Source organism: Populus nigra, chromosome 5, assembly GCF_951802175.1.
Source record: "Populus nigra chromosome 5, ddPopNigr1.1, whole genome shotgun sequence".
Taxonomy (NCBI): Eukaryota; Viridiplantae; Streptophyta; class Magnoliopsida; order Malpighiales; family Salicaceae; genus Populus; species Populus nigra.
Genome location: NC_084856.1, coordinates 19,836,765 through 19,859,074, shown reverse-complemented (window position 1 = coordinate 19,859,074; position 22,310 = coordinate 19,836,765). Strand labels below are relative to the sequence as shown.

General features: G+C 33.7%; 2 protein-coding genes across 3 annotated transcripts; both read left to right on the top strand.

Annotated features, from left to right (window-relative positions):
• Positions 1-1,147: 1,147 nt before the first annotated feature.
• Positions 1,148-8,504, top strand: LOC133694282 (disease resistance protein RPV1-like). Of its 2 annotated transcripts, XM_062115771.1 has the most exons (4): positions 1,148-1,457; positions 1,578-1,662; positions 1,790-2,328; positions 8,285-8,504. In XM_062115771.1, exons 3-4 carry the CDS (start codon positions 1,853-1,855, stop codon positions 8,421-8,423), a joined length of 615 nt encoding a protein of 204 aa, XP_061971755.1. In that variant the 5' UTR covers positions 1,148-1,457; positions 1,578-1,662; positions 1,790-1,852; the 3' UTR covers positions 8,424-8,504. The 2 variants fall into 2 exon arrangements, with proteins under 2 accessions (XP_061971755.1, XP_061971756.1); XM_062115772.1 differs by lacking the exon at positions 1,578-1,662.
• Positions 8,505-13,111: 4,607 nt separating this feature from the next.
• On the top strand, positions 13,112-21,293 carry LOC133693806 (ABC transporter I family member 10). The gene is made up of 6 exons (XM_062115129.1): positions 13,112-13,264; positions 13,385-13,568; positions 13,674-13,760; positions 18,789-18,914; positions 18,997-19,119; positions 20,588-21,293. Exons 1-6 carry the CDS (start codon positions 13,191-13,193, stop codon positions 20,795-20,797), a joined length of 804 nt encoding a protein of 267 aa, XP_061971113.1. The 5' UTR covers positions 13,112-13,190; the 3' UTR covers positions 20,798-21,293.
• The last annotated feature ends 1,017 nt before the right edge of the window (positions 21,294-22,310 follow it).

Genomic DNA, 22,310 nt, shown 5'->3' with positions numbered 1-22,310 from the left:
CCTTGAGTAGCATATGCCATATTAACCATCTCATACGTTAATTTCCTGAATTAAGACCATGCTGAGTGACTAAGCTTAGTTCACATAATATTCCTCCAAGAAAACCTTTAAAGATGGAACATGGTTATTAAACTAACACATGAAATCTTAAATTACTTGAACATGATATGATTCTTTGTTCTTCATAAACATTTTAAATTGAAACTTCCATGTGGAATAATTCTTTCCATTAAAACAAATAATATAATTTTTTTCAATGATAAACAGATAAAAAAGAACTAAACTAAATAAAACCTTGATGTTAAAAGAATCTCTATAAACATCAAGATTGTAATTCTCTATCAATCAATCTCCTTGTACCAATCGATCCTTGTAGAACAAGCTCTATAAATATAATAGCTACGTATCATTGAATCTCCCTGAAACAAGATATTACAACTAACAAGTTCGTTTATGGAGCCTAGCACATCGATCGATTGGCTTCAATTTGTGAGCAATGCAACTATATCCCTCATTTATAACACGTCAACAATATTTCTATTCTTCACCAATCACATCCATCAATTTTATCTAAATAAGCATTCTATTCAATCATTTCAATTCCACTCTTACATCCAAATATATTAACAGAATACATTTAAAAACCATGCGAAAGCTCTAGAATTTAATTATCAACTAAATTTTTATTTAAAAACAAAAAATCAATCATAGAAAAGAAAAGGTTAATTTAAACTCAAAATTTTGAAAATGTGGAATTCCATATACAGCAAAAGTTAAAGTTTGTAGTTGAAAAAATAAGTAAAGAAAAATAAAAATATTCGAATCCCATTTAGCTACAAGCTGGAACCAGTCAATCGATTCCTCTCCAACTGATTAAATTATTATCTCATCAACTTGCTCGTCCACTTGCGCTTTACCTCATGATATGGTCATTCTACTCTCAATCTGTTGGGTCCTCTTGATATTTGTTTTATATCAAAACTGCAATGTGGGACAAAACAGGCGAGAAGGAAATATTAACTCTGAATAGCGACAATGAAACTGGTCGGCCCTCCACTAATTGATTCCTGATAGGCTGCTATCAGCTAGACAATATATCCTTTTCCAAGCAGTGAATCAATTTGAGCTGCAACATGTTGGTGGGGTTGCCTAGCTATAACATATAGTTAATGCCTTTTTATATCTTAGGTCTTTGGTTAATGGGTTCGTCAAATCATGATTTACAGAATAATTAAGAGAAAATGTTCAGTCTTTGTTTGTTAATCACGCGCGTCTAATTTGCTTTAGTTCATACACGTAAACAGGAGTAGGTTAGCTTTAAAAACGTTTCATCCTGGAAATTTAACTAAACTTCTCTTCAGTTGATCTCTTTGAAGCGAAAGAATGGTTCTCTCTATACAATAGCTAGCGTCCTGGCGAATACATGGTGAAAGATCGTTAGGCCCTTTGGTTAACTGGTAGAGTTATTTCCTTTGTCACTCTCTCTTTTATCATTACTTGTTTGTTCTTTGCAGTCATTAACGTTGTTTTGGAGTCTTGATAATCTTTCCATGAAGATTTTTTTTTCCTTGGCGCAGCGGGCTGTTAATGAATAGTGGAGGAATTTGATGTAAAACATTCATATCAGATTTCAAAAGCGCAGTACTGTTGCATGTTGAAAATGTATTATCCTTTTATAATTCTATACTACTTTTTGAAGTTGGAATTCAGTGTAAATTTTTACACTCGGATATTCATGTCCTTTTTAATTCGGGTTTTAGTATCTAAAATTGTGTGCTTATTGTTTCAGGATATTCATCTTGATCTTCACCAAAACTCTCCACGTACGCTCACTTGTGCCAACTTTTGTATTATGGCGTCAAGCTCTTCCGCCGTTACTCCTCTATGGAAGTATGATGTGTTCCTTAGTTTTAGAGGTGCTGACGTCCGCCATAATTTCCTTAGACATCTTTATGATGCTCTAGATCAAAATGAAATCGAAACATTTATCGACTACAAACTTGGTGCTGGAGAAGAGCTCTCACGGATCCTCTTGGAAAAAATCGAACAATCAAATGTTTCAATCGTCATTTTCGCCAAAAACTATGCAGATTCTCCTTGGTGTTTGGAAGAACTGGAGAAGATCCTCGAATGCAGGCAAACGTTACAGCAAATTGTTATACCAGTATTTTACCATGTTGATCCAACCCATGTCCGAGAGCTGAGTAACAGTTATGGAAATGCACTTGCCGAGCATCAGAAAAAAATCAGTTCAGACAAGGTGGACAATTGGAAACGTGTTTTGATCGAAATAGCTGATCTAGAAGGCTGGCATTTTAATGACACTAAGTAAGTTATTACCTTTTCTTTTTTTCTTTATTTTCACTCCTTGTTTGATATCAGTATAAGCATCATTTATTTGACAATGTCACCGGTGATGTAGAATGACAATGACGTGTTTTTCTCCTTCCCTTGAGGCATAGATAAAAGAAAAATTTCCTAAGTTTAATTATAAAATTATTATTAAGGTTTAGGAGTTGTCATTTATTATTATAATTATTAGTAAACTAGTGGTTTGTGAGAGTCCATGTAAGAGGTTGATTGTGCAAGGGAAAGACCCATCACCCCTAGTACACCCTACCTGACTTAAGCTGTATTGTTGTTTGATTATTTTTTTATGTCAACTTTTTATTCGTTTTTCTAAGATCTAAGACAAATCTTTCTTCATGAGAGAGTTTTTATCTTGTTAAGTTAAATCCTAACCGCTCTAAGGTCTAAATTTTAGTATCGTATTTATTTATTTATAATTTTTGTTTTTATATCTTTAATATCTGATGATATATTTTACTGTGTAGTTTTACACCCTCAAGTATTAAAGTCTACAACTAAACCTTAACACTTTAAATATAAAGTGAACAAAATGATTGATGAAGGGCTTTTAATATTTTGGCCAAACCCTAATCGTAAACTGATTACGATACCCATTTTCCATTTTAAAACATGAGAAATATGCATTTTTTTTTTGTCAAAATATACTTGAAATTTTTTAGGATTTGGTTGTATGCATGAGAACAAAACATTTTTTGTTTCTTTATTGTTTTGTTGGAAAGAGGAAATTAATTTAAAAATTTTTGAGATTTTTTTTAATTTTCAAATTTTTTTGAAAATGTTTCAGAGAAAACCGAGTATTTCAATACCGAATCTATATCTTATAATATAAATATACAACTTGATATTATGCAAAATTGATAGAAAAACATGCATGAAAATCACAAATATTTTGAAATGATCCTTGGAATCGTTTGGAATTTTTTTGTTTTTTATATCATTATTATTATTATATTGGGTTGGGCCTGACCTAACCAACTAGGTCGAACCCGGCCGGGTTAGGTTGGACCGACCGGTAGCCAAACAGCTGTCTTTTTTTTTATTGAGCTAAACACGGCCCAACCATTTGGGCTGGATCCTGCCCAAACTCGCACGGTCACTTGCCCAGCCTAGTGACCATAGGGTAATTATCATGGCCACTACATATAGAATGTAAGAGCCATGAGGTTTTTAGGATGAAAAAAAGAAGGGAAAACTTGCCTTGCCGAAGAAGGATTGTTGCTAATTGCATTTTTAGTGGTGTAAGAAAGACCAATGAGTGGTTAGTGGTGGTGCTGGCAGCGAAGGTGTGGTGAAAGAAGAGGTGTCGGGGAGAAGAAAAATGGAAATTGGGGAAATGAATGATTTTTTTTTTCAGACTTTGGCTTCTGATTTCTTCTCTCCAGGCCATGGAATCCACCTTTATTTTGTCTTCAATGGTGCCAAAATTTAGCCCTTGATTCGACTCAAAAGGATTCCAACCATTGGCTCAAGGTTCTCGTCATGGCCTGGAAAAGTTACTGCAAAGGGGTTGGTTGGGTTGACCACTTTGAGGTAGTGCCGCAACTGTTGTGGCTTTAATCAACCACAAAGGACCACACTGGGTGTAGTTAGATGTCAAGTCATAGTTTGCGTGTAAGTTTTGTCAAATTTGGTAGAGAGATAAGACATTAAATGCCTTAACAAAGAGGACACTCAAACAACTTTTTGTGACTTAAATGGAGAAGAAGATGAATAATCACAAGACGACATGTCGTTTGGTCCCTTTTTTTACTGTTCAAAACGACACCGTTTTGGACATTTTAGGGTTTTGATTTAGGATTTTGGCCAAAGTTCAATTTGTCCTTCTATCTTTTAATTTCTTTTAATTGCACCCTTAATTGACCCTAAACTTTCAATTCTATGCGATTTTTCCCTTGTCAAACTTCAATGTCGGCCTCGGATTTCAACTTTTTTTCACTTTAGTCATTGGTCATGAATTTATGCAATTTGACCCTTAATTGACCATTAAACTTTCAATTTTCTTCAATTTCACCCTTGATTTCAATCAATTGAGTCCCCATAGTTTGACGTCTTTTTGCAAAATGATCATTGATTGTGAATTTCTGCAATTTAACCCTTAATTCACACCAAAACTTTGATTTTCTTACAATTTTACCCTTGATTTGAACCAATTGACTTGGTAAAAAAATTAATTTGATCTCCTAAAATTCCAATCTTCCCAATTAAGCCCAAGTTGGGCCCCTATACTTAATTGTTCACTAATTAAGCCACTAATAAAATTAATTTAACTCATTTAAAATATAATTAAGTCCTTACACCTAATTAAATCCTTCAATTGGACTCAAATTAATTCTTAATATAATTACACTTTAATTTGGCCCATGATTAATCATGTAACTTGACCTTAAATCTGCATTGTCTCTCTAGTTTTGGGTAAAATGGGGTACATTTATGCTTCCGATTCCATCTAAAATTACAGCTTGATTTTTTTACATTTGAAATCCTCTCAGCTTGCTTTTGTAAAAATGTTAGTCTTTTTGCTATTATTATTATTTTATTTTTATATTTTTATTTTAAAAAGAAAAAGGTAAACAATTTGGGGAATAACCCAAAAATTATGACAGACAAAACATTGATGTTATTTAAAGCAATGTTTTCTCGTAAACACTAAAATTTCAACAAGTCTAGCCAATGATCTAAGCTTTCTATGACTAAGCAAATTAAATTTATTAGGGTTTGTGTCTGGATTAAATTTATTAAGTTTGGTTTCAAATTAAATTAAAAACAAACTCATTACAAAAGACTAGAGACCAAGTATAAATATATGGAAGTTCTTGGCGCACGAGTGCGGCGTAGAGACGATTATCCTCTTGGATTAGGAATGGTCGAGAATGGGAATGGTCGAGAATGGTGTAGGTGAAAAGAACAAAGAATTATTGCCCTTTATCTGTAAACAGAGGGAAATGAGAGTCGCCACCTAATATTTTGGTCATTAGAAACTCTAACTGGTCTTAAAGTTCGGGTACGGGAATTAGTTACGTAAAGGAAAGGTATTAGAACCCTTAATACGCCTTACCTGGTGGTAAGCTGCATTGTTTATTTGTCTGATATAAGCTAAGGTATTGTTACGTTTTCTAATAATTGGTCTATCTAAAGTTGAAGAAAAGTCATCCTCGATAAAAAGATCCTTATCTTATTAGCTAAAAAAACCTAACCGTTCTAGTGTCAATATAAAAACAAAACAAACTAACTTTTTATTTAATATCAGGAATATATCTTACATATAAATTCATAATCCTAGATACTAACCGAAAATAAAATAATGTTTTTGGTATTTTTTAAAATACAGGCAAGGTTCTCAAGGCTTTAATAAACAAGTTATTAAATCCTAAAATGCATGAAAATACATATTCTTGAATTTTTTTTATGGAGATATGATATGATATTTTTTATATTTTTGAGAGACTTGTCCATATGAAAATTAAAATAGAAATTGTATTTTTGATGAAAAGATTTTTTGTTGTTTTTTTGTGTAGAAGAGAATCGATTTGTTTAATATTGAAAAAGCACCTCGCGTGTAGGTCACAATTCCAATACTAAATATGAAAGGGTGAAAACAAAAGTGGAGGAATCAAAATTGATTTGCAAAATTGTCATCAAACTTTTTAAAATTTGACTTAAAAGCAAGCAAACACTGAACATTCACACCGATTTTATTAATGTCACATGCTTCATTCAAATTTCATGCTAATCCAAATAAACCAAACACTGACACCAAAACAAACTCATATGTCAATATTAACGTTCACAAAGCAATCACAACCCAGAAAATAAATCCATAATTCAACGCAATGAATCAAATTATTTTGAAATCCAAACACAAATCAAACGATATTAACAGTCCAAAAAAGTCCAAATATTATACAAAACAATAAATATTGAGTTCCAAAATTCATAATATTTTAACAATGTGTTCAAGAATGGTTTGAGTTCATAAATCGACCTTTTGAGGCATTTAGTGTATACAAGAATTACTGGGATTATTGTTGTCACGTGGATTCACACGCCGCCACTGCTGGAGGATGGCTGGCTACTGGATTTGAAACTCCTCTCTCTCCTATTCACTCTAGTGGAGGTGTTCTTTCAAGTTCTCCGATGAGAGAGATCTAGCCTCCCAAAGCTCTGGTCCCCCTTTCCTTTCTTTCTCCCTAGGCCAGTGGTGAAGATCAACGTTATTTCTTCTCTATTTTAGGACTAAAAGGTTGTTGGTGTGACTAGGTTTCTGCTTGAGTTAGTGGTAGTAATGGGTTGTTGTGTTGATGAACACAATTGGAATCAAAAGAGAGGGCAAAACATGATTGTGGATGGTGGCTTTGTCGTGGATATGATGGTGGGTAAAGGTTGTTGGATCTATGGGTATTGCCATATATGGTCTAGAGTGGAGGAGCTATGGTGGTTAGTGAGCATGGATTTACTTACATGAATGTCTATGTATGCTCTTAGTAATATATTAAGTGAGAAGGGTAAGCATCGCTAATGGTTTAGTGGTGGCGAGTTTTTGTGCTGGTATTTAGATGTTGGTATGGGTTGAATGGTTTGCTAGGATTTGGTAGGAGGCTTTAATTGGTGATGAGGGAAGGTTGTTAGTTATGGAACCAAAACCGGAGCTTGTGGGCTATGATATGGAGGTAGGGGCATTGGCGATGGAGGGTGGCTGGTGGGATAATCGATGATGGGGAAAGATGGTGGATTTGTTCTGTGCCTTTTTTTTATATGGTTCAATTGTTTTTTTTTATTAAAGAAGATGGAGGGACGTAACAGGAGGGAGGGCTGGTTTGGTTAGGCGAATGAGGTGAGGGTGGAGAATGGCTGAGGCTTTTTTGTGTAGGTGGTAGCGGGTCTGTCTAGAGCGAATAGATTGAGTGTTTTTTTTTATGGCTCCCCCTTTCTTGTGTGTATATGAACACCTATTTATAGGTGAAATTTTTTTTCTTTTTACCTAATTGCTTGGTCCAACATTTGTATTTTGATTTTTTTAAAAAAAAGCAATATTAACATTGACTCAATACGAAAAATCAATGATTTTAAAAATGACACATTAAAAGCCCAACATATTGAAAATAAATTTGAAATTTGAATCCTTTTAAGGCAATGCTGAAAATATTGAAAACGATGCAAATATATCAAGAACATACTTTTTGGGTTTTCATTTTTTTTTGCTATTGTTTTTCAAAAATACTTTAAAAATGGGTAGCAATAGTTCTCTCAAAGAAATTCAAGTTCATTAAGGAAGCAAGGGATCAAAATCCTTTACCTCATTCAAATCAAATCAAGTAAGGGATCAAAATCATTTTGTTTATCAAATAAAATCAAGTTAAGATCTCACATGGTTAAAACTTTTGGACTTATGTTGATACTATTTGTCTTCATTAAATCAAGCCAAATTTAAAATCTCACATTGTTAAAGCCTGCTTGTTTGAATACTCTTTGTCTTCATCTAATAGAATCAAATTAAGATCTCACATGGTTAAATATTTCAAGCTCATGTGGATATTCTTCATCTTCATCAAATAAAATCAAGTTAAGATATCACACGGTTAAAGCTTTTATGCTCGTATGAATACTCTTAATCTTTATTAAATAAAATCAAGTTAAAATCTCATACAGTTAAAGCTTTCAGGCTAGCGTAAATATCTTTCCATCTAAGTAAGATTCAGATCTAACTGTTAATCATTGGATTTGTGCACATGAAGAGCATCTCAAGAGAGTTTTCACCTTTTACTTGTAATGAAATTCATTATTATAATTGTTTCACCATTAATTTAATGTATTTTTAATGCATAGAATTTTGTGTGTACAGAACCTTTTAAAATACCTTTGAGTTTTATGTGATTGTTTCCACTTACTATGTTTATTTGTTATACATGTTCCCCAGGAAAGAGTCTGAACTAGTCCAGGAAATTGTTGATTACATTAGGAAGGAGCTAAAACCTTTATCCTCAAGCAATTTTGGTAACTTGGTTGAAATTGTTTCATGTATTGAAAAGGTTGATGATAGTGAATATTTTATGTAACCAATCGGTTGGTTACACGTAACACTAAATTTATTCACTTAAAACATATTTATTATTAATAAAAGCTTTCTTTATCTTTAATATTCAATTATATTTGATTAACGAATCTAATATTTGATGAATGAATCTAGAGTAAAGATAAAGCTTGTTGAGCTAAAAATGTTTGCATAAAAAATTATAAAGTTATTATTATTATGAGATTTCTATTGCATGAAAACGTTATTCCCAAATATTCCTGGTCAATGTTCTATTAAGATTGGATATTAATTAGAATTATTGATACTAATGCATATTATGTTCTTTTCTTTATGAAATGAAGCAACTGCTCTGATAAACTAAGGTATGAGGGATACCTTGAACTAATATGGAGGTGCTTGTCAGATGACATATATACTGAATTGACTCTCATAGAATTCTATATGGAAAGATAACTTATTTTTATAAAAAAGCTCATGTGAAATTTGTGTAAGTGATCCTTAGAATTGAGATCATTAAGTTATCTTATATGGAGAGTGTTATACTTTGATTAACCACACGTTATCATAATCAAGGTTAAAAATAGGAAGATATTGTGTATAGCATAAATTATATGAATGTATTTAAGTAATCAAGAAAGGATTTATCACCCTGAGTGAATTAAAAAAAATATTATATTTATTATCAAATAGTATTGATTGTGAAATCTTTGACCGGGGTGGAATGAGATTTGAAAAGAGTTTCAAATCTTATTTAAAGAATCAATAACTATAGCGTTGAGAAGTAAAATAATTTAACAAAGTAGACATACTTTATAGTATAATGTCTAAATTGAAATATTCTTAATAAATGGATAATAATTACACTGAGAAACTAATCACTAAAAGGTTAAGTCAAACAACTTATGACTTTTTTAATACTTGAAGGATCATGATAAGTTGTTAGACATTATACTTGATCTTTAAATATAAATCAATCAATTGTTGAATCGGTAATAAATTAAATTGTTTAATTTATTTAATTCTATTTTATTTAGTATTATGATTTATATTTGGACCAATTTATTAGGGAACCTAATAGGTCACTCACATGAGAGTCATTGGTAAGAAATTAAAATGAGATAATTAATTAAATACCACTTGATTTGAAATAAATTTTAGAAATTAAGAACTAGAATGTAATTAATACAGTAGATTACACTTCTATAACTAGAAACGATCAAGTAGGAAATTGATTGAATCAATTTATAAAATCATCTTAAAATAATATATGCGATATTATTTAATGGGTAAATTGATACTGTTTTCATTTATATGGTTTTTAGATTTTCCTATAAATAGAATATTATGCCTCCTATTTTTTACACAGTATATGACAATACAAGACAATATAATGCAAAAACACTTAAACACAAAAGAAAATATCTAGCACTGTAAAGTATAGCAATCCCTCTCTCCTACAAGGGTTTATAAGATTTCTTATTGGTTGTTCGTGTGGATTGTCATTAGAGGTCGGACCCTTGGATGACTTGTGGTTTGCGACAACCCATTCTTAAAATAATTATTCAAAGTTAAAAAATATATTTAATCTTCAGTTAATATATATAAACCCTAAAAAACTCTAGATTTATCTAATGAGATCCTTGAAAGTTCTAAAGATTTTAAATTTATTATTTTCATTACGGCTATCCGTTCCAGGGATCCCAAGTGTGGAGTCATTACAATGCATTGAACCACAAGGTGTACGTACGATAGGAATTTGGGGTATGGGTGGTATAGGCAAGTCAACACACACTGAAGCTTTATTTAACCGAATCTCTTCTCAATTTGTAGGTAAATGTTTCCTTTGAAATGTTAAAGAAAAATTAGAAAAGCATACAGTAGTTACTTTACAAGATGGAATATTCCTTTTTTAAGTATTAAAGAAAACATATTTCAACAGAGACACTTTCATCTTATCCCATCGTATTAAGGAAGTGCTCCAGAAGATGCATCCTAATTTAAGAGGAGTTATGCATCCTAATTTGGAGTTTTGTTATCAACATTTTCATGTTATTTAAGAAGACCACAAAATTAATAAAAGATGTACTTCATGTTGTTACTCATCTTTGACCTAAAAAATCAAGAAAAGAAAAAAAATACAAAAAGAAAATACAAAAATACAAAAAAATACACATGAAGAAAGCCCGAAAGATTGCCCATGTTAGTGGTTAATGACCAAAATGACAAGAGAAAAAGTTGGTGACCCAATTTTGATTGACAAAAGACCTATTCGGTGAAAATATTTTTTTAGGGTAAAGAAATACAAATTTAGAATGAGTAAGGACTCAATGAGAATTTTGGAAGGTTTAATCAATTTTATTGAGGACTTGATTGTAAGGAAAATTAGTTTTTTTAAGTCAATTTGGGTGTTAATTTGAAGAAATTGAAGTCTATGGACTAAAATTAGACTTTGAAAAGTTTAATTGGTTAAATCAGGGGCTTAATTGTAAAAAAAATAAAGTTCAATAGCCAATTAGGGGTTTGATTGAAGAAATTAAAAACTAAGGACCAAATCGTAAAAGGCGTGAGACTTCAAGGGCCAAATTGTAGAAAATTAAAAGTTTGATGGTCAATTAAAAGTCCAAATGTACAAATATAAAAAAGGGCTAAGATTAAACTGGCGTTAAACTAAAATCTAAAACCATCAATTTTTTTGTGTGCATCTCAATTCTTCCATAGAAGTCTCCAACACCTTATCCCTGATCAACCATCACTATAGTTTTAGATTTTGGGTTGATCAAGTTGATATCTTTAAATAAATGAATGTGAAGTTACAGATCATCAAATTAAGCAAGATTTGATAGAAACAAAAGGTACACACCTCCTTTACCAGCTTCATATGGTTTCCAATGATGTTTACATTGTAGTTGCTCCAGTAAAGCCTCAAAAGTGGTCAACCAAGTCAGCCTAGACTGTGACATCGATTTTTCAAAAGCCATCAATTTTTTTGTGTGCTCACACTTAAAGCTTGTCAAATGGTTCTTATCAATGGCTTTAAACCTCTATCTCAAACATTTGATTTTGGACTTTTCTTCCTCAAAAATTGAATTTTCCTTGTCAACAGAACTCTCACAAGTTAAAAATATATTGTCAAATTTCAGTTCTTGTATTTTTGAACCTCCTCAGCCAATTTTGGCCTTTTTTTGGTATTCGAGCATCCTTTTCTCGCTCATATTATTTTTTGGATTTCTTCTGAATATTTTTTGATATATATTTTTTGTATTTTCTCTTTTTTTTGTGGGAACCCAAAAATGGATAACAACATATATCACCATGTAAGAAGGCATTATGCAAGACAGGTCTGGCTTAGGCCCGTATGGTTGCTGGCTCGGCCCGACAACCATGCTATTAATTATATTGCATGCAGAACGAGAATTCGTTATGCATGAAGCAATCCTATTGCAACAAGAAGAGGGGCGACACTACTTGGAGTCGAGGTTCCTAGCTGGAGGTTTGTCTAGTCATGACGGGGAGGGGTTGACGTGAGGTTGGTGGCAGCGTTGATTGAGGAGTTGGCGGCCAGCGTAAGTGGTTGGTCCTTATAGTTCGACGTCTTTTGCAGGTTGGTCCTCGACTGTGGATTTTTTCAATTTAACCCCTAATTGACCCTAAAACTTTAATTATCTTGCGCTTTTGTCTCTGATTTCAATCAATCGATTTGGTGAAAATTAAATTTGGTCTCCTAAAATTCCAATCTTCTCAATTAAGCTCAAATTGGGCTCCCAATAATTTTTCACAAATTAAAACCCTAATAAAATTAATTTGACTTATTTAAAGAATAATTAAGTCATTGCACCTAATGAAATCCTTCAATCAAACCCACATTAATTCTTAAATATAATTAAATTTTAATTTGGCCTATGATAAAATCAAATTGGCTTATTAAAAATTTAATTATGTTCTTAGACTTAATTTTTATGTATATTCGTCCAATAATTATTTAATTTGACCTTGACTCTATATTATTTTTTTAGTTTTGGGTAAAATGAGGTACAATTAGGCTCTAAAATTACAGCTTAATTTGAAATCCTCACAATCAATTTTTATTTTATTTTTTGAAAGAAAAAAAGATGAATTTGAGAAATAACCTAAAAATAGATTATGAATCTCTCATTCCTTTTAATATATTTGCTATGTGTGTTGGATGAAGCTCATCGGGCATACATTTGATATGCAACTTGTATTCATGGAAATCAAAAAAATAATATGTTACATAGATGACAAATCATTTATATATATGACAATGATATTTTTCAAGTATTTTAAAACCCATACCACCAGCCTTTGCATTCTCTTAACGTTTGGAAAATGTAAACTTCCAACCTGCATTTCTTCACATTACACCAAGAGTGAAAGTGGCAAGTACTTGTGGATTTGTTGCAGCTCCTTCTGTATTTGTGCTTCAATTGAGAGTTTCTTGGAGAAAAAAAAAGAAAAAAGAAAAAAGAAATCGATGCTCCATTGGACTACAGAAACCAAGTAGAGATTGCATTGAACAAGTGAAATAAATTGCAACTTAAGAATTGAAACAATATAGTAATATAATTTCGTGAAAAGCCTTTTGCAAAATCTCATGTATTTCTAACCAAACAAAACTAACAATTTTAATTAAAAAAATCAAACCAAAACACAATTACTTCTTTAAATAATCATAGCCCATTAAATCTTAAACACTCAGCCCATTCAAATTAATTTTGTTAGCCCAATAGAATGCTTTATAATCTCAAACCAAGTAGTTTTACTTCTACCTATGGATCTCCCCGCTCTGTTTCGTGCTGCTGCTCCTCCCAACATTCCCCCTCTTCACTCCGCTCCATCCCCAAGGTACGAACCACACACTGTCTCTCTCTCTACCAATTCTTCAAACAGATTGCGGGCTTGCTGATTTTCTTGTTTTTCTCTACTTCTTTTATATTACGTTGTTGATGCTTGTATTTTTTGCAGGAGTAATTACATTATTGAGAAAGACAATAATATTGCCATTGAAGGTAGGAATCTAAACTTCTCAATAAAAACAAGGAAAGGGGATTTAGTTCCCATTCTTAAGGACTGTTCTCTTAGTATTCCATCTGGGCAGCTTTGGATGCTTCTTGGACCTAATGGGTGTGGAAAATCTACCCTTTTGAAGGTAACTTCAACTTTTACTTCGTTCATTCAAAAAGGTTAAATTTTGGGTTTTAAGATGCTGAAAAAGGAAAGAGATAATGGGTTTTCTATATTGTGAATTAGACAGATTCTGGCTGGTCTTTTGAATCCAACTAGTGGAACCTTGTATCTGAAAAGGCCTAAGAGCTTTGTTTTTCAGAATCCAGACCATCAGGTTAGTTTTTTCCTCCTTTAAACTAGTGTACAAGCTGATTTTGTTCCTTTCTCTGAGCGCTTTAGAAGAGACGTTCTGTTATTTTACATGGAAGAACTTGTATAATACCTGTCATTGATGTTTGCTTCAAATATATTTTTTTCCCTTTCATTTCTTGATTTCTGAGGTATTTACACCATTTTATTTGGTGACAAAGCTGGATTAGCTCTGCAACAATGTTTCTTTAGAAAATGATTATCTAATGATGATCTATTACTATTGTTGTCAATCCCATTTCCTACTACTTCATAGAGCCTCTAATTGTGTATCCTACCTGCCTTTTTTGTTATTAATCCACCAAGGGAAAACATTTTAAAAGTTTTTCTTTCTAAAAATAATTCCCCAAAAGATCCTGTGTGGAGGTTAACATTAGTTTCTTGTTTAGAGAAATATAAATGTTAAACTAAAGCTACTATCTGCCAGTCATTTTTTGTTGATAAGCCGGGTTACAATATGTCTGAAAGCCACAACACAAGGACCACACTGTTTATAATTTGGGCCAATCCTAGTTATATTTTTGTTCTAATTTTGACTGGTTTGGCATGCCTGCTCCCTTTATAATATGTGGTTTTGTTTCTCATGTTATGCGCTATATTTTTAGTGAAAATAAACTTTCTTTGTCACTATCTTGCCCTTTTTTTCTGGCTAGCAAGGAAGATAGAAGAAAAATAAATGGTAGAAGAAAATTTGAATATTCTTCTTCTGTTTGTCACCATGAAAGATCATTGGAGGACAAAAATTTAGAAATGAACAGTCTTTGTCTCATTGTCAAAATTTTCACCCATCCATAAAAATCTGTTGTCAAATTCTTCACGCATCCATAATAATCTATCTTAAATTTTGACATCTTTTGAGAAGGTTTGTCGCACCGTCGCGACGACTCTTGATTGATTTTGGTTTTTTTTGTTTTGTGAATAAGAGAGTCGTCACCTAGTTTTATGGTCACTAGGAACCCTAACTGGTCTTTCAGAGATTCTAAGGTAAGGGACTGGTTGTGTAAAGGGAATGTATTAACACCCCTAGTATGCTATACCTAAGGTAAGCTGCTTGGTGTTTGGTTTGCCTTGTAATTGCTATGGTGTTGGTATTCTCTTAAATAGGTTTCCTAGGATAGGTTTGCTATGATGAATGAATTTGGGTTTAAAGTCTAAAAGCAAGAACTCTTGACCAATATAGATCATACCTTTAGATATGTCTATAAAGTGCCAAAGAGAACCGATGCAAATCTCTTGAAATCTGTGTTTGATTCAAACTAAATTTATTGTGATAGAAATCGAAGGAGATTCCATGTGCTTTAAAAGCATATTTTTCCCCTCAGTATTTCAAGAGTTTGCGACTCGTAAATCGCAAGGACGAAGGACAGAAATTTAGAAATCTAAGGAAATCCAGGGCGCTTTCAAAGCCTATTTTTGCCTTAGTGTTTCATACTCTTACGACTCGTAAACTGTGGGGTCAAAAATTGAAATGTCCTCAATTAAATCAAGGCTTCTTTCAAGGATGTGTGATGACTTATTATTCCTATAAAATTATTTTGGATATTTACCACTTAGGGTTTCTTTCTCCAAATATTAACAGTGAATAATAACAAGTTATTCCCAATAATATTTTGGATATTCATCCCTTTGGGATTTCTTTATCCAAATATTAGCGGTGAATAATAGATGAATTTCCCCCAAAATAAGATTTTTATATTTTTTTGAAATATTGGCCAATACCCTTTGAAGTTTTACAAACATGTTGTAAAATCTAGAATGCAAGAAAATAATTTTTTTATTATGTTTAAAAAATCCATGCAAAAACATGTTTTCGAAACTTCAAATATTTGTTTTTTTATAAAAAAAAAACGTTCAAAACATGTTAGGGTATTGGCCGTATGCAACACACAAGAAAACATTTTTTATATTTTTTTTGTCAAAAACACAAGCATCACAGTTAATCGCAATTAAACACACACATCACTTTTACTATGCTCCACTCACACATTATTTTTACATGATACAAAATACCATAAATTCAAAACAAATCTAGCGACATAATATACAATTCAGAAATTGCAAAATAGACCCAAAATATTCAGGAATTGCAGAGGAAGACTTCTGGCAATGCAAGAACAGTGGCGACGCGTGGTTCTTACCCACCACCGTCACTGGCGGCGTGTGGGTTCACGTGCCATTGCAAGAAACTCCACAGGACGGGGTGGTCTGGAATGGCTTCCCCCCTCTTCACTTTCCTGCCGGCGGTGAGGTTCCCCATCACCTGCAAAAAGGATAAAAACAAACAAATAGCAGTTGATTTTATTTCTTCTTTTTTCAGATCTGTTTCGATCTCTTTTGGATCTGCTTCATTGCAGATCTGTTTCTTTTGTTCGTCTTCTTCTCATATGTTCCATGTACTGGCGGCAAGGAGGAAGAACGGACGAGAGAGGGGTGTCACTACTGGAGGCGGTGAACTAGGTCTGCTGGAGATGCTAGCCTGTAGGTTGTTGCCGTTTGCGGCCGCTGAAGCGGCTATGGTCGGTGCGATCTGGAGAGAAGGAATGCTGGAGGTTGGTGTTCACGATGTGTGTGGGGAAGAGCTGGGGATGACTGCTGGTTTGGTCTTTAGTGAGGACAGTGTTGATGTGGCTGACAGTGAAATGGGTCGGTGGAGACGGGGAATGACTCTGCCTATTCCCTGGTCGGGGGAGATGAGGTTGTTCTGTGGGGGAAGCTTGTGCTGACGAGGAAAATGGAGGGGCTTGGGTTTTGTTCTGTTTGGGAGAGAATGCCAGAGGAAGAAGGGGGAAGGTGGCTTCGGTTGATTCTGGTGAGGGAAATCAAAGAGCTAGAGTCAGGGGGGGCTCTCAAGTGCGCAGGGGAAGAAAGCCAAAAATCCCTAAGGGCTGCTGCGGCTCATCTTGGTCGGGAGAGAAAATTAGGTTTAGAGTTTTGTGGTTGCCCTAATCTTTTTATCTTAAAATTGTTCATCTGTAAATTTTCTCTTTCTTTTGCATATGGCTGGAGGTTCACTTATATAGAAATCTCTATACGTGCTATTAAAGGAAAGATTGCAATAATTATTATACCAATAAATCCTTAGATAAAAAATAATTATTGCAATATTTCCTTGAATAGCATGTGTAGAGATTTCTATATAAGTGAACCTCCAGCCATATGCAAAAAGAAGAGAAAATTTACAAAGGAACAATTTTAAGATAAAAAATAAGGGCAACCACAAAACCCTAAACCTAATTTTCTCTCCCGGCCAAGAGGAGCCGCCGCCCTCCCTTAGGGATTTTTTGTTGTCTTTAATTGCGATTAACTGTGATGCTTGTGTTTTTGACAAAAAATATTTTCTTCTGTGTTGCATACGGCCAATGCCCTAACGTTTTTTTTTATAAAAAAAACAAACATTTGAAGTTTTGAAAACATGTTTTTGCATGTATTTTTTAAACAAAACAAAAAAATTATTTTCTTGCATTCTGGATTTTACAACATGTTTGTAAAACTCCAAAGAGTATTGGTCAATATTTCAAAAAATATAAAAATCTTATTTTGGGGGGAATTCATCTATTATTCACTGCTAATGTTTGGATAAAAAAAATCCAATATTATTGGGAATAACTTGTTATTATTCACTGTTAATATTTGGATAAAGAAACTATAAGTGGTAAATATCCAAAAATAATTTTATAGGAATAATAAGTCATTATACATCCTTAAAAGAAGCCTTGATTATAATTGAAGACATTTTAATTTTTGACCCCACGGTTTACGAGTCGTGAGAGTATGAAACATTAAGGTAAAAATAAGCTTTTAAAGCGCTCGGAATTTTCTTCGATTTCTAAATTTTTTTCCTTCCTCCTTGTGATTTACGAGTCGCAAACTCTTGAAATAATAAGGAAAAAATAAGCTTTTAAAGCACATAGAATCTCCTTCGATTTCTATCATAATAAATTTAGTTTGAATCAAACACAGATTTCAAGAGATTTGTATCGGTTCTCTTTGGCACTTTATAGACATATCTAAAGGTATGATCCATATTGGCCAATAGTTCTTACTTTTAGACTTTAAACCCAAATCCATTCATCATAGAAAACCTATTTAAGAGAACACCATTATCATAGCAATTACAAGACAAACCAAACACCAAGCAGCTTACCTTAGGTATAGCGTACTAGGAGTATTAATACCTTTTCTTTACGCAACCAATCCCTTACCTTAGAATCTCCGAAAGACCAGTTAAGGTTTCTAGTGACTATAATATTAGGTGGCGACTCTCTTATTCACAAAACCAAAAAACTGAAATCAATCGAGGGTCGCCGCGCTCCGCCGCGAGGGTGCGACAAGGTTCATAAGCACCCTTTTTGACATATTTGTCAGGTTCTTTCTTTTGTACATCAAACAGAAGAAATGAGAAGAGATATTCTCCCTATCGTCATTAATCAAAGGAGTTTTTCTTCTGCAGGATGCATAGCATCAAAAAATTTATTGAGAAGTGAATAAAAACATTCAATCTGGCAGTAGAATGAAATTTCTTCTCAAGTTCATTTACTCATTATAGCTCCTTTTCTTGTAATTTTATCAAGGGCACTTTTCCTATCAGCTTCTGTTGGTGTTGGTTCACTGTAAAGTACTGCAAGAATTCATTTTGATCGGTTTCCACTTTCCACTTAAAGATAACTCAGTTTAATATGAAAAGTTATGCAATTTCATGAGCTACATGATTTAATAGTGTCAAATATACTTTACATTGCCATCTCTTGAATATCCTTCCATAAAAATGTAGTTACTTTATTGCTGGATTTTATATTATCTCTATGACCTGCTTTCCAGCAGACAACAAAAAAACTTTGTGCCAATATTTGCATTTCTGATTTTGTTCTTTAACATATTTTTTATTGTACCCTTGCAATTCTGCCTTTAAAGTTAATGCGTAACTACAAAATTATGAAAAATGAGATCTGGTACTTACAAAATTTGATGAAGGCAACATCCTTTTTAACTGCAGGTTGTGATGCCTACAGTCGAAGCTGATGTATCATTTGGCCTTGGGAAGTTGAACCTGACTGAGGATGAAGTTAAGTGCACGGTGTCAAAAGCTTTGAATGCTGTGGGAATGTCTGCCTACATGCAAGTAGGGTCATGAACCATATAACTTTCAAGAGATATCTTAACTACATGTTTCTTGCATAATCACCTTCTTCTACCCTCATCAGAGGCCAGTTCAAACTCTCAGCGGCGGTCAGAAACAAAGGGTTGCGATTGCTGGTGCTCTAGCTGAAGCATGTAAAGTGCTCTTATTGGATGAGCTAACAACATTCTTAGATGAAACTGATCAGGTATATTAGTTGCTGTGCAATTTAGCTGTTTTGATGATTGATGATGTCAGATAATAGCAGAGATGAAGCAGTCAGGTAGGAATTGGCATTTAACATTGTAGATGTAGGTTCTTTCAGAGTAGGGTAGGTGAGGCAGTGTTGTCTATTAGCATCACCACCTCAAGGAAGGATTGGTGCAAAGAGTGTAGTGGACAATCTTGACAAATGTGAATGTTGTTGTAGGCGAGGACCTTATTAGTAGTAATGGAGGATTTGACTGAATATTTCCAGTGATGAGGACTGATGCTTTCTACTACTACTACTACTACTCAAGTGGGGAGTGTCTTAGGAATATTTGGGGAGTACAATAACATAGCATGTGAGGTTTTAGAGTGAAGCTCTCAAGGAATGCAGAAGGATCCTTAATGAGGTAATGAATGGCAGTGGTAAGATACTTCGCCATTCAGATCTTGCTAAGCCTCTAGCATGCCAATGGTAAGATAGGTGTCATGCATCTAAAATTATCATCGCTACATTCTCAAGCTCTTTCAAGAAAAGTTAATGAATGTCACCTTGGGCCAACCTTATTAGACCTGCTTTGAGGTCACCAAGTCAAGTCTCTTCGTGCCAGGGTTGGGCAAGTGTTTGACTTGTTAGCGCAACCATATGAATATTTCCTAATCTTTAGGCTAACGGGATGCTGAGGGAGACTTAGTTTGGTGGGCTTAGAGAGGGACCTATTGAAGTTGCCCGAGTTGACATGAACCTTTCTTGAATGAGCTTGATAACGTAAGGACACATGGTGCCTATCCTACCATTGACACACCTGGCTTGACCTCTACAGTCGGGTATCATCCCTGCCACTATAAATAATCCGTCTAGTTTGTTCTGACTCTTCCTTTACTTGAGAGCTCTCTCCAATCTCACACTCTCTCTCTACAATACCTTTTTTGGCTAATTATTCCTCTGGGCTGTTGTGCTCCACAAATTTTACTAGGAAACACCCCCTTAGGTTAGTAGCCAACATCATTCCTAATCATTGGGTATATTTAGTCGCTTCACCTATTTCTAGTACCAAGTTCTCACCCGCTACAACATTCTCATCTGTTAAGACTTCCTGCTTCTCTTCTCACACATCTCCCAACTGCACCAATTTCCTAATGCAGCATTACAAGATACTTCACCAGCTCTACTTTGAAAGAACCTGCTTCTACAAACCGCTATATATCTATGTGCGATGTTTAAGCTTAGTTGCTGAAAGCTTGATGTGATGGGCACGCTGTTAGCTTGACATCAAATATTTTGCTTTCGCTTCTTCAAGTACATGTCTTGTCTGGAGAGATGCATATCAAAGAAAGCAGCTAAATCACCTTAATGCTTGAACTCCATTTATGTTTGGCAGCAAGCTCTGATTTTTTTATTTTTTTTTTGTGAAAATTATTATACATTTTAAACAAGAAATAGTGCTTATTGAAATATTGATTGCTAGGTTGGTGTGATCAAAGCCGTAAAGAACTCCTTGAATGCATCTGATGATGTTACGGCTCTATGGGTGACCCATCGATTGGAAGAACTTGAATATGCAGACGGTGCTTTATACATGGAAAATGGGAAGGTTGTCAAACAGGGTGATGGATCAAGCATAATGAATTTCATCGAAGCCAGACAATCCTCTTACATCAACCGAATTAATTCTTGAGGATATTCTTTTAAATTCCTTTCTTTGGTTCCTAACAATTCTCTTGTTTATGATCTCAGATCCTAGTTATCTACAAATATACCGATTGCCCCAGTTCTCTTGTCCTGTTTTTTTATGGAACACCAAGCATGGTAATAAGCAATCCTGAAACAAGTTCCAACCATCAATCTCGCATGCCTACGTTCATTCCCTTGAAAGAGTCGTTGAGGCGTGATTGGATATAACCCTGTTACATTGTTGTGTGTCTCGCTGGACTGTCAGAGGAACTGGTTGCCCCTCGGCTTTAGTGTGTCAGAATGCACTGAACTGCAGTAGAGTACTTGAAAGATTAAATTATAACATTAAATTGTACTTTTAACACAGAGGTGTCCACTTAGTCAGGCAATGCCTCCACCAGTGGCGAAGATTATTCCTGTACAATAGCCAAACTCTTTGATATTTTGTTCTGTGCAGTCCAAATTATCCGAATAAGCTAAAAGCCAAGCACGTTTTGATACTTTCTTGATTCATTAACCTGATATGTTTTCAATGATTCCCAATTGAGCTGGTGGAACTTGGGTGCGGCGGCAAAACAGAAGCACTGAACCCATTCACATAACAGTGATGGCCGCCAAGAGTGAAGAGTCCTACAGTCATAGGCGAGGTATGGCAAAGGCTGGGGTGGGGTGGGCTTTAGCCTAGATCAAGATTTTATCAATATTTTTTGATTAGTTTTATGTAAAAAAAATTCATAATTTTCAATTAAATTATAAAAAAAATCTGAAAATTTGCGTGGAGCCTTTTAATATGATGCTTTAGCTTGGGTTAAAATTTCAGAATTTTTGAAGAAATTTAGAAATTTGATGAAAAATCACAATTTGACCTGTTTTACGTTATTGGACGTAATTTTCAATCCGACCATCAGATCGAGCTGAAATTTTATGAGGGATCTTAAAATATGTTGAATAAAATCTGGTTAAAATTTTAGAATGAATGGAGCTTGGTAGTGCTAACAAAAAAAAAGACCGTAAAATAAAAGCAAAATGACTCATTAAGAGTAAAATGGTTATTTGCCATTAAAAAATAAAACAAATCAGCTCTTCCTTTCTTTTATATGTTGCCGACTGGGCAGAGCCAAAATAAAAAAAAGAAAAGGTGAGAGAGAAATAGAAAAAAGCAAGGGAAAAACATAAAAAAAAATCTAAGAAAAAAAATAAAAAAGTGAAAGAATAACCTCGTAAAATTACAAAGTTCAACTTATAAAACACTAATCTAGGGAAGAATTAAGTGAAGGAAGGAGGAAATGAAAGAGGGAAAAAATTTAATTACTTTGTTTTTCAGTTAACATGAGATTGTTATTTTATCTCGGTTAAGGGGTTGTTACAATATCGATTCAGGTTCGATTATAGATTAATTATATTCCACAAAATATCAAAGGATGTAACTTTAATAGTGAGTTTATTTTTACTTTCGCTTTAATTTTATGTACTTTTAAATTTATTTTTTAATATTTTGGGTAGTGTATTTGAATTAA